At 44.8% G+C, this 13,351-nt stretch overlaps 1 protein-coding gene across 3 annotated transcripts in view; it reads left to right on the top strand.

Annotated features, from left to right (window-relative positions):
- The window catches only part of LOC115237627 (protein Tob1), a 79,963-nt gene that overhangs the window by 63,091 nt on the left and 3,521 nt on the right, over positions 1-13,351 (top strand). For 2 of the 3 annotated variants that reach the window (XM_029810800.1, XM_029810801.1), the window contains 2 exons: positions 9,996-10,961; positions 11,846-13,345. In XM_029810800.1, the coding sequence (XP_029666660.1) occupies positions 10,231-10,961; positions 11,846-12,569 (1,455 nt within the window). In that variant the 5' untranslated portion in view covers positions 9,996-10,230 and the 3' untranslated portion in view covers positions 12,570-13,345. Of the gene's footprint in view, positions 1-9,995; positions 10,962-11,845; positions 13,346-13,351 lie in introns of those variants that run through there. The other variant, XR_003884369.1, reaches the window with a different exon arrangement.

Genomic DNA, 13,351 nt, shown 5'->3' with positions numbered 1-13,351 from the left:
TTGTTTCGTAATGATCTTCCCCTCGAAATGAGATTTCTCATCTTTGACAACTTATCTTTGTTACTAATATAAACGTGTATCTTTATACAGTGGAGACTAAACATCGTCTCAGAGATGGAATGTCTTTTAAAAATATATACCGGTTAATATTCTTGATGTGGCTGAATGGAAGTTTAAATTTCCCAGAAATAGGATATTTGATTATCTCTCTTGGATTTGAAAAGGTACTGGATAGCCCTTTAAACATTTCCAGCGTTCTAATATCCAATGAGTCACGCCGTAAATCCGGCTCTTTAATCATCTAGATAAAAAAACATGCTTTTATTAAATAGCCGTTTATAATTATAAAAAATGCTTGAAAGAAGTACTCGTTCTTGGAAGAATATCTGTATATTATGACCTGCGTATATTATGTTATTATGAGGGATTTACCTACTGTTTTTTTTATATACCGATAGGATTACGCGGTTGATGGCTATCATTGAAGCGATGAAGTAATTATTTCCTTCGAGAGAAACGGGAATTCCAGGATAAACCGCCGTGAAAAAAGAGATAGATAATGGGATTATTATATATTCAAGTTTCTAATACTTTGATTTCTCGTAATGTAATAACGAGACGGTCATTTCTTTTTTTCCGCGTAATTAAAGTATAATATATTCATAATAGGCACTTGTCGGCGTTAATCGATAAAATATAATTGTGTAAATCTTTATGCAAGATTTTTTTTTTGTTAAACTGCATGACTCGCACGCGTTAATTATAATTTTTTATTCAACACATTCTTTGATGTTTTTTTCCTCGCGTTAAATAACGATCGATTATACATTTAGCGTTATCCACTCGCGAAACGCGGACGGCGACAGACAATCTTTTTGCAGCCTCTTGCAGTATTTCACTGGCATTTCCCAAGTTCCCATTCTCCAGGCACGTACGATAAATCCTTCCCCTCCTTCTTCGAGTGTCTATCTAACGGTGGTAAAAAAAAAAATGACGATACGATCAGCGATACGTTGTAATCTTGCGCGGCGGATACAAAAAACGGAAAGAAAAACCGGTAAAAACGTATTACGTGTTGCAGGCTCAATGATCGGCAATCGATCGCGCGATATTTTGCTCCGAGATTCGATTTATCGCAGAATAAACGACAGGCCGCACACGTGGATTATCTACGAGACACACTATAGGAGAAGATACTTGGAATTACTCGTTGTATAACGCGAGATAACAAATACGCGAACTTTAGCGGGGAATTTAGGGCCGCGGTCGTTGAACAAATTGGTCATAAAATCCCTAAACGGGCGATGCAGTTACTCTCTTAAGAGGCGCCACGACGGAGGAGAGAAAATATATAGGAAATAATGCGGCGAAAATCTCTTCGTTCGTCCAAGAGCGAGCTCTGAGGATGACAACCGGCCGTATTTTCGCGGATAATGGGTTTCTTAGCTCTCTATCTCTCTATTCCTCTCTCTCTCTCTCTCTCTGTCTCTTCTGACTTCTTATTCTTCTTCGACCATTAAGAGCTCCCTTCCGTTTCTCCGCAGACGACGAAATTATCGGGCGCGCCTTCACTTCCGCATGCGTCGCATCGTTTGTCGTAAATTTTCATTGTACAAACGCCGCTCTCGAACGCACTCTCTTGCTCGCTGAAATTAATTTCCTTCGCTCGTACGTTCGCAATCGAACGGTGGAAATCCGTAGAGATCGTCGTTTCATTCTCCTCGACGGAGATGAAAAAGCGAGCGTCTCACGGTCCTTTCACATCCGTCTTACTACATCGTCGCGAATATCTTCGTTCCTTCTATTACTATCGATCTCGAGTCATCGATTGCGAATTCATCTCGATTCATTTTTTTTCGGGCAGTTTATTATATCCACAGTCGGATGAAAAAATATTTCATATAATCACGTGGCGATATTTCGCGTTTCATCTCAAACCTTCCAATGTTTGGAGCCTTGGAATTCGGAATTTCCTATAGTATCTTATCATTACTTGGTTCTGATCGGAATAGTAAATCAAATATAGCGAAACATTGAGGCCACTTACGGTAAGTTATCTCGGTCGAATACAAAAACGTTTAAGAATATATTGCTCGACGAACCTTTGTGCTTTTTCGATGAAATTTTTAATTTTTATTCTCGCTCGCAAGATAAACGATAAATCGATATGGTTGCGTCGCGAGCATCAGTTTATATATAATTAGGTCAATCAACGATACGGTGACACGTTGCCATTTCGGTTTCGTGCCGTAATATCGGACGCAACTTGCAGAGAAAAGAGAGAGACACGGAGTGGAGAGAGTGGTAAGAGCATAATAAAATCTATTTTCCATTCGGACCGATTCATAAAGTTCGCGCGCTCACGCGTGCAATCAAAGTGCATTTTATTTTAAATTGCTTCACGATGATAGCGCGGCGTTTAATTGAATCTTGTACCTTGTAGAAATAAACGATTGTGAACGAATCGTTTATTCTGAAAGCTACAATTTTCCAAACCTAAATTAACGGTATTCCCGCCGTTATACGCATATATTAAAAAGAAGATATATAATAAACTTTATGAGTTACTGTTAGAAATACAGACGTTCCTTCAATGCCTTCCGTGAAATAAATATTACCACAAATTTGAAATATGCGAATAAAAATTAATGCGTCGCATTTTATTTACGATTAAATAAACAAAATTTCGCGAAAGATAGAATCGCAATGGCGGCGAGCCAAAAAATGTGTGACGTAATGCCACTTTGGCCCAGGTCCGGGTATTCGATGGGGGTGACCCTTCGGAGAGTGCTCGGCATCTTTTCCGTAGGAGGAGCGCCCCTATACCTACCTACCTACCTACCTACCTACCTACCGACCTACGTATTTGGGGCGCTATTTAAATGGAGGCTTATAGGGCAGGTCCGCGTTCTCGCCTTGTTATCTGGAGCAGCAGCGCCCGTGTCCGCAGAGACTGTGTCGTATTGATCTGTCGGTCCGCCTGGCACCGCGCTCGAGAAAGAGCGACGAGCGAGAAGATAGGGAAGGAGAGAGGAGGGAAAGGAAAGGAAGGCAACGGGGAGTATCCGAGAGAGAGAGATAGGGCGAGAGAATGAGGAGGAGAGGGAGGATTTATTATAACCTACACAATAAAGTTCAATAAGAATCGCCTCCAGTGGAGTAGGTCGATCCATAATGGATGATGTGAATGCGTTCCTCTCGATAAGTAAAGCTATCCACGATAAGCGTTAAATGAGAAAAATGCTCCGCAAACATTTTTCGCAAAGTGTCTTATTTATAATGCGACATGATAATTTGCCCAACGGCAATCTGGGAAACGAGAATCTCGTCCGATCGTTTGTTCGTGTATCGCGCTTAGGTTTCAATTCTTAAATACGCCATTGGGATTTTATCGCAATTGTCGATCAATGCGGCGCGAAATCTGTCACTCGTTTACATGGAGAACGAGATCAGGCGAAGCGTCACGCGAGCGGCCGGTCACGTGTCCGAGAATGGTCGGGATTTAAACGCGCGTGAGGATTCGCATCCTCAAGGTTTCACGATTTCACGCGATCAATTCTTTTTTTTCTCGTACATAAAAGACCTGACAAAGGCACAAAGTAACGATCATCTTGATACGTTTCACGATGCTCGTAAGAAGAGTCTTGGAGCAGAATGGAACCCTTTATTATTTTGTCTATCTTTGGGGATCAATTGTGAAACCCGCATTACTCTATTAAATGGAATCAGTATATTATCACTGATAGCAGTGGTTTCAGTTACAAATATCTTCTGCAAATAGTAAAATCTCACTGGGAAGAATCAGTTAGTGGTAATGGATGTTTTAATCAGTGATATTTAAAAAATGTATCTTATATATACTTAGTTAAAAAAATATATATCTGAATTTTATCATGAATTTTGTTCATCTTGTGTGAATTTATCACATTTTAAGAGTAAAAGAGTACAATGCACATATAATTCTGAATTAGAATACTAGTTATAAATCTTATTACTATATTCAATGAAAGATAAGACGAAGGAGCAACGTATGCATATTTTCACTGAGGATCAATGAAATATTCATCGATCTTCGGTGAAATCTTGTCAGTGCTTTAATCAATAACATTTTGTCACTGCTTTAATCAGTGACATTTTCACCGATTTAGTTTAAGAGAGTATACATATGTACGCCGTTTGTTTTGAAATTTTCAATTAAGAGCATTGCCACGAACATCACACGGTTATTCCATCGATCTGTCAAATATAATAGTTATGAAAGTTCCATCGCCGGGATTCCACCGATCATTACGGCATCAATACAGTGCGTTTCTTCGCGTCCGGCTTATAAAACACCGGCTTTCAGAAATAGATGGATGCGCGCACGTGACTCGGCCGAGGACGACTCATTGTATAACCGACGGACATTACGGTTACGCAAACGCGATTCCTCCCGCGTTCTGGAGCGAAGTAATCCTCGCGGAACGATCAGATAATCCTCAAACAGGTTTGAAACTAGAATCGATTATTCGCCGGCACTCTCGTGGCACTTTCCAGAACACCTCTTGGGTGACTTTGGGTTTAGAGCTTCGTCGACGACGCCTTTATTCGATACGAAGCACGTCGGGGCGCGCCGTCTTGACCCAATTTGCACGACCGGCGTAATTAAATCAGTTCTCCGCTGTTTCTTCGGGGATCGATTAAGTGGGTGTATACGCTGAGCTGGGAGGGCGCGCGCGCGCGCGCGCTTTGACGGATTTAATGCGCTCCGCTGAATCCCGAATCAAGAGAATTGTTCCAAATTAGTTGCGATAATTAACTCGAGTGTTGGAAATCACGGTAACTTGGAAAATTATTATGACTGTCATAAGTAGTTCTACCAATTCGCGTCTAGAATAATTTACATATGCAAGGCCGAGACATTGTAAGAATTAGCGGGCATTATTTAATGGAAGATATTGCTTAAATATTGTAAATATCAATGGATTATTCTCGATTATCTTTTAAATTATTAGTCCCGAATTTAATGAGAGAAAGTAAGTTGGAAAAAGCACGATTCTTGATTTAAAAAAAATTCCAATTCCATATTTTGGAATATTGTATCGTTTTTCGTGACCTCAAATTTTTCTTCTACTTTTAATCTCAATTTTCAATCTAACATTTATTTTGATACTTTAAATACAGTTAAATCACTCCCATTTAAAAGTATTTAATCTTTAGTTTTGTCAAAAGTTTCTTTGTTAAATATTTAAATAGGAAATTGTTTATTTGAAGTACAAAATAGAAGCTTAATTTTCCTATATAAATAAGAAAACTATAAAAAGGTTATAAATTCTTTTTTATTAAAAAAAGATGCGATAGAATTTCTTTATTATCTCTTCTCAACAATTTCAATTACAACATATATACATACATATATATACTTTGTAGATACTTAATATTTTCGGCAATAATTTTGGAAAGAGAGCATTTTTTAATCTATGCAAATATATATGCGTGTATATGTGTTTATCTCTTTACGAGGCATTAAATTTCTTTAATCATTAAGCCGTGTCCCATCCGATTGCACTTTTATTTAATCTGTGAGCTACTGCTCTTCTTTCGTCCGCGTCTTAAGAGACGACTTAACGACGGCATCGGGAATCACCTTGTTCGCGTTAGCTACGTGATCACGATACGTCACGTCGTAGTAGGTACTCTCGTCGAGTGCATTGATCTGGCGCGATCAAGCTGTCGAGGCATCTCGCGCGCGCACGATGACTCGACGAAGCGAGTAACGCGAGCGAGTGCCCGGGGATAGAAGGGGTAGGGGGAGGGAGGGGGTTAATTAGCCGGATACGCCACTTCTCTCTTTCCCCGCGTCTATCGCCACGACGTCGCGTCGCGACAAGGACGCGCCGCGCTGTCGCTTCTCGCACACAATTCCTCTCCACGTGGAGAATATCAGCCCCGTACGCGCGGGGAGGGAGGGAGGAAAGCCCCCGCGCTCCATTGACTTGATTCGCCGAAGGACGCTTTATATCACCGGCCCACATACCAGTGCACCTCTTCTGTCTCTTCGCGCGACCTCCATTCAGTCCGGCGTAAATACAAAGCGCGCCGGCAACCCGGGCTCGATCTCGCATCTCTATGAGAGGAGGAGAGATTGAGGGAAAAAAAAAATCCCTTTGACACTTTGACACCTGCCGCCGCGAATCGATCTCTCCTACTCGTGGATAATTAGCGGGCGATAACAAAGTTAACGTGACTGTTTCAGCGATCGGTAGCAAAACACTGGTGAAGACTTGTAAAATTGCATTTATGTTTCAGAAGAAGAGCGTTATTTTTCATTTAAAATATAATTTACTTAGATCGATAGTAGAGAGAGAGAGAGAGGGAGAGAGAAAGCGCGTTATTTATTGAGCATTCCGGGATGAATTCCCTCAAGTGTTTGAATCACAAATACATGGTGTTTGTTAAATAATGATCACCCGCAGATGCGTGATTAGTTGAATTGATGCTGCATAAGTTTTACGTCTAACTTGTTATTCATCCATAGTTATGGATAGACGATCGAGAGAAAGAGAGGAGTAGTCGGGAGGAAGATAGTAGAGCGACGCAATGATTTTTCTGTCAAATCCGATCAAGTCCGGATAAACCGAGGAATCTCGCGGGTCACGAGAAATATCGCAGGGAAATCAAGGTGGCGGAAATTACGGCACTTGGCGAGCACGCGGAGCCGCAAGGCCGTGTATTTTTAACTCGAGAACCTTCCGGCAGCCCCGTGTTGCCGCGGGATCAATACCTACACCTACACAAGCAACCCCCGGTCTCGTTGGAAGTGGAGAGACCGCCGCTAGCTTTAACCTACATATCCCTCGCGAGCCCACCGCGGAGTCGAGTAGAGCGGCCGGAAAAAGCGGGTGTGCATTAGATGCGCGGGCGGATAAAGCCGAGAAGAGCGAGACGCTCTTCTCGAGAGGAAAGTCGGAGAAAATCGCGTGTCCGCCTCCGTGGAAATATTTTATCGCGATATATTCCATTCGTTGCGCGCGCGAGAGAGAGAGAGAGAGGGAGAGAGAAAGCGCGTTATTTATTGAGCATTCCGGGATGAATTCCCTCAAGTGTTTGAATCACAAATACATGGTGTTTGTTAAATAATGATCACCCGCAGATGCGTGATTAGTTGAATTGATGCTGCATAAGTTTTACGTCTAACTTGTTATTCATCCATAGTTATGGATAGACGATCGAGAGAAAGAGAGGAGTAGTCGGGAGGAAGATAGTAGAGCGACGCAATGATTTTTCTGTCAAATCCGATCAAGTCCGGATAAACCGAGGAATCTCGCGGGTCACGAGAAATATCGCAGGGAAATCAAGGTGGCGGAAATTACGGCACTTGGCGAGCACGCGGAGCCGCAAGGCCGTGTATTTTTAACTCGAGAACCTTCCGGCAGCCCCGTGTTGCCGCGGGATCAATACCTACACCTACACAAGCAACCCCCGGTCTCGTTGGAAGTGGAGAGACCGCCGCTAGCTTTAACCTACATATCCCTCGCGAGCCCACCGCGGAGTCGAGTAGAGCGGCCGGAAAAAGCGGGTGTGCATTAGATGCGCGGGCGGATAAAGCCGAGAAGCGGGACGCGCTCTTCTCGAGAGGAAAGTCGGAGAAAATCGCGTGTCCGCCTCCGTGGAAATATTTTATCGCGATATATTCCATTCGTTGCGCGCGCGACGAGAGAGCGAGTCGCTCCTCAATTCCCTAAAGATGCGTGATATTTTTTTTCCATTAAATAATTGTATGTGCGCTTGGATATTTTAAAATATTTTTTAAGTACGCGCGCGTACGAATAATATTTTGCGATTTTTTTCAGCGAAGGTGCAAAAATTGCGCCGAAGATCGTAAATTAATTTTTTCCAAACGAATGAGATAATTTCAAGATACGCACTGTCGTTAGGCGATAAGGCATAAAAGATCGTCGTTGAAATTTTCCAGACACAATAACGTAATCGTGTGCGGCATGCTGCGCGTACATCCCTCTTTTTATTACAGATAGGATGTACCCTATGCCAGCTTTGAGAAATAAAATCCGCGTAAGAGAGAAACGGAAGGACTCGGTAAAAAGCGAAGTCGCCTCGCGTCTTCAAGAGGGTCACCGGCCCGAAAGTCGTAGAAACTCTTTTGCGGTTCTCGTCTCCTTCCATTGCCTCCTCTTCTCTCTCTCTCTCTCTCTCTTCTTCTCGGATCGAGCGACATTGCGGGGTCGAAGGAGAGAAGCCAGAAAAGGCGGAATCGAGTTCCGAGACTCTCGGCTCGGGTCGCGCCGGATATACCCCGGCAGTAGCAGAGAAGAAGCCCTTGGTAGACGCCCAAGAATCTCTATTGCGAGAAAAGAGAAAAGAAGGAGGAGGGGCATCGAAGAAGGGCGAAAGAAGGAGAACAGAAGCACCTTTCGCTCTCGGTGCCATTCGGCGAGAGAAGCAACTTTCGCGATTGCGGCAGCGCCCACTACTCTCAGGATGCATCTAAAAGGGCACAAAGTCCCCCTTTTATTATCTCTCGACTCGTTTGCGTTAGAGAATCCGTGTCTGCGGAGACGTAAAAGCACTGTTATACGAGCGATGTGTGCGTCACGCGTTGCATAATTTACATGTGGCGCGCGTAAACAACCGTAAAAAAGAGTGCAATGGAATGTAAAAGTTGTGAGAACTTGCTTAGGCTTGCCAAAGAGGAGAAAATGACGCGTATAGATACGACTTGCTTCGTAAATAATAGTACCGGCATAGATCTAAAATTCTCTAAATCGTGAAAGGAACCAATTGCCAGAGCAATTGAGATCGACTGAGCATCAGTCGATTAGTCATAATGAATAAAATATTTTACATATTATTTATTATTTAAATTTTATTACTTAAATAAACACTTTCAATTATAAAAAGATGGTAATTGGGTTATCTAATATTTTTATTGAATTTTGTCTATAATATTTCGTCGATACTCGCGCGAGTCCTCGAGGTAGCATTATCTCAGAGGCGTCTCAAGGGGCAACGACGAGGAACGTTCGGCTTGCCTCTCTGTTCCGGTTCCTTGAGCGCACGAGGCCGAGAAACGGCGCGAGGCAACCGGAAGCCGCGTTCCGTTTCAATGCGCGCGAACCTCGCTCGTGAAAGGAACCGATAAACGCCGTCGAATCCTTCTCCAGCAGATCGCGTCAAAGGAGCTCGGCGAGCTCCTTTGACGCGATCTCGCTCTTCTCACCGCGTGGAATCCGCGCCGCGACGACCAACATCCAGATCTTTGCATACAACTTGGCTGTGGGGGAGAAGGGGAGGAGGAAGGTAGAGGGAGAGAGCGCACTCGACCATCTATTGTCGATCTCTGATAATGCATACGAGAGAATGGGCGCCGTCCCGCGCGATAATATTCCCATTCGACGGTCGGCAAACTTGGCGCCACTCATTTGTGAATCGTAATTAAGGTTTGCCGAGAGGAGAGTAGAATAGATGCCCCGAAAGCGTGTTTAACCCCGTAATGTAGGAATTGAATAGGAAATTGAAAGGAGGAATTTGTCAGTTAACTGCTGCATCGAACGATAAGAGAAGAACATAAAAATCTGTTCAATTAATTTCTATGCAAGGTGTTTCATATAGGTAAATGTAAAAAACAGACCGGTGTATTCCTTGTTAAAAAATAAGTATTCTTTTTCTTTAGCAAAATTTTCGAAAAGAGATCTTGTTTTTTAATATGTCAACACACAATGCATTTGTCGTTTCTTGATTCTTGGTAACTCTGTTATAATTAAATTTAATATATATATATTTTTTTATAATGGAACATTTAAAAAAATTTTATTTGATCTGATGAAATAGATGTTAATGTCTACTATATAATAAAAATATTAAACTTATATGGAAGACTCTGTATATATGTATATATTTTGAAGAAATCGCGCACACAATACGATCAATTATTATTGCATTATTTATCTTTATTACGATAGATCTCTCATAATTTTCCTTTTTATATATGATTACAGATCTCTAGATATTCGCGACTACTGTGACTCGCATGACGATAGTCCGCGCGCGGTGAAAAATCAACGGTCACCACATCCGGCAGCTCCGTTAGTCGGGCGTACGTGTATATAACACACCACCATCTCCGGAACAATTCCCCGCCGGTGGCAAGACGGCCGATCGTGTGGACGTCCTCGGTGCTATCCCGGTGCGAGCGACGACAACAGCCCAAAGATTCTTCCACCAAAGGCCAAGATGCATATCGAGGTGCAGGTGGCGCTTAACTTCGTGATATCGTATCTCTACAACAAACTGCCGCGCAGACGGGTCAACATCTTTGGCGAGGAGCTCGAGAAGGCGCTCAAGGACAAGTTCAAGGGCCACTGGTATCCGGAGAAACCGTTCAAGGGCTCGGCTTTCAGGTGCCTGAAGACCGGCGACCCGGTCGACCCGGTGCTGGAGCGCGCCGCCAAGGAGAGCGGCGTGCCGATCCAGGACATCCTGGAGAATCTGCCGGCCGAACTCGCCGTCTGGGTCGATCCCGGCGAGGTGAGCTACCGAATCGGCGAGTTGAACGCCGTGAAGATCCTGTACTCGGAGACCGGCGACCCGCACGACGAGACCTCGGCCGATCGCGAGGTCACTAAGACCTTCAATCCGGAGGCGCAGTGCTTCAGGCCGATCGAGGCCGTCAGCACGTCCCTGAGCGGTCTCAGCCTCAGCCCCAAATCCACCTCGCCGTTCTCGAGCTCGCTCGGCAGTAACACTAGCAACGGCTCGTCCAACAATCAGCAGAACGGTCACGGGTCCGGCTCCTCGTCGGCACCCTCGCCCACGCCCATTACCAGCTCCTTTAAGGGCTCGCCCAGCCCCGTGCCGGCCTTCATCCCGCGTACCACCGCCCCGCTTACCTTCACCACCGCCACCTTTGCCCAGACCAAGTTTGGCAGTACCAAGCTTAAGACTAGCAGCAAACGCGCCAACAGGTTAGTAGAGCAATATTCTTTTCATTCTATGACTAATTGACTAATTGAACTCAGGTTTAATTGTCATGTCGAAGCTTACGAATATTCAGGGCGATAATTAACTTGACTATCATCATGAAAATTAAGTCTATTTAGTTATTCTTTTATTCTTTTAAATTGTTTGGTAAAAATGTTTTATATGACTAATTTTTTTGGCGTCATTGATCACGAATATATAAATAAGCATTCATTTTCCAAATTATATAATGATTATTACGAGTTTTTTGCAACAAAAGAGAGAGTGTGTAACTGTATAATAATTACTTTTCTCGCATAGTGATATATGAGAGTAATTATCGCGGTGGAGATTTATCGTGCACGATAATGCAATTAGTAAGTTTATTCTATTCAAGAAGTGTTGACAACAAAATGTATAAAAAATTTTAAATAATTTACAATGCAATTTATTTAAAATAAAATGGTTATTTATAAACTTGTTTGTTTTCAACACTCCTTAAACTCTTTTAGATAATCTAATCTATATTCACATAGAATGCTGCTTGAAATTGTGTCTCAGGTATATTCTTACATCCTCGGTAAAAATTAACTTTATTCAGTTCCCGCGGTACAAAAAAAAATACAAATTGCACGGTGGGACCGTCCTTAGGTAAAAAATTAATCAGTATCACGCTATGATTATAAAGCAACTAAGCATGCCTATCCGAAGCTTATAGAGATTCATAGAATGTACGATCGTACATTGTCAATAGCAAGGATTAACTTTAGCCAACCCACTCGTACTAACGGGACCGCGAGACGATCCATCACCCTGGGACATACACACGTAAATGTATACGTATACACGCGCAGACACTGATGAACCACACGGTACCGCTCGGTTTCAGGATGTCGCCCACCGAGTTCTCAAACTATATAAAGCAGCGCGCAGCGATGCAGCAGCAGATCCACCATCACCACCACCATCAGCAGCAACAGCAGCAGCAGCAGCACCAACAGCCGCCGCAACAACAGCCACCGCAGCAGCAGCAACAGCAGCAACAGGTGACCGCGGCCGGTGGAGCGGGTCTGCCGGTCTCGCAGAGTTCGCCGCGTAGTCGCAGTCTATCGCCCGGTAGCATAGTCGCCGCGGCGGGTGCCGCGCAGCAGCACACGGACCCGAGCGCATACTTCTTCCAACACGGCCCGGCCGCAGCAGCGGCGGCGGCGGCGTATCACGCGCAGTTCCCCCATCGCAACATCTTCGACTCGTCGAACCATGGCGGCTATCTGCCGGCCGATCTCTACGCCGGTGCCAAATTTCCGTCGTCGTATCTCGACCCGACCGCGCTCGCCGGCCATCAGTTTTACGGCGGCGGCATGAACGGCACCGGCGCCACCGGCACCGGCGGCAGCGTGAACGGCACGGGTACCGGCGCCGCTGGTACCCAGAGCACCGGCAGCGGTAACCTTGGCCCAATCGGCTCCGCAACGACCAACGCCGGCGCGGCAGCGGCAGCGCAACAGCAACAGGATAAGAGCGCCCTGGTCGAGGGCCTCAACAACTTCGGCCTCAGCTCGGTCGCGCCCTACCCGGCCAGCCAGTATCAGCATCTGCTCGTGGCCAACTAATACCTCGCCGCGCGTGCTCATCAAACCATCAATGTCGGCAATGCTGCCGCGATGGGACGCCGACAGCATCGGCGTCCCGACGCGCGCGGTCCCGCCTTCGTCATCGGTGCCGCTGGTCCAACGGCGGGCAGGAAGGAGAACGGGAGACCGTTGTCTCCGAGGTTCCGTCGCCGAGACGGCGTCCAGAGTCCGGCTTCCGTACCTTGATAACTGGAGTCTGTTCCACTCTGTGTCTCTCTTCTCGGATCGCCCCAGCAAACGGTCGACAAGATTTATCTGTCCTCTCCTGCGATTCCCATCATTCTCAGGACGCTCTTTCGTTCGATTTTTCCCAATACAAGGAATTACTTTGTACACGTATATATATATATATATTATCGGTAGCTATCGACGACCGTGGGAGAGATAAAGAGGAAGAGAGAGGAGCCGCCTGGGCGATCGACACCGATGACGATTACGGAAGCGATCGAGACGAGGAAAGAAGGTGCGATTGGACGGAGAGCGTGTGCGTGTGGAGACGATGTCTGGTTCCGAGATGTACGTCTGATTGCGAGGTAGCGTGTGCGTGAAAAACGTTTTAGGCGTGGAGGAGAGAAGAGGAGGAAAAGGAGAAAGGAAATGGCTAAAAACGACTAACGAGAGCGTGTATATGTGTTAAAGTTGAAACACCCGATGAGGACTCGATTGCGATGCGACGGCGCGAGGTGCTCGTTCGACGATAGCCGCGTCGCGCCGTGTAACTACTGTACACAACACACATACATACGTATATATACATATAT

The sequence above is a fragment of the Formica exsecta genome, unplaced genomic scaffold, assembly GCF_003651465.1.
Source record: "Formica exsecta isolate Colony F162 unplaced genomic scaffold, ASM365146v1 scaffold30, whole genome shotgun sequence".
NCBI lineage: Eukaryota > Metazoa > Arthropoda > Insecta > Hymenoptera > Formicidae > Formica > Formica exsecta.
This window is presented reverse-complemented; position numbering and strand designations above follow the sequence as displayed.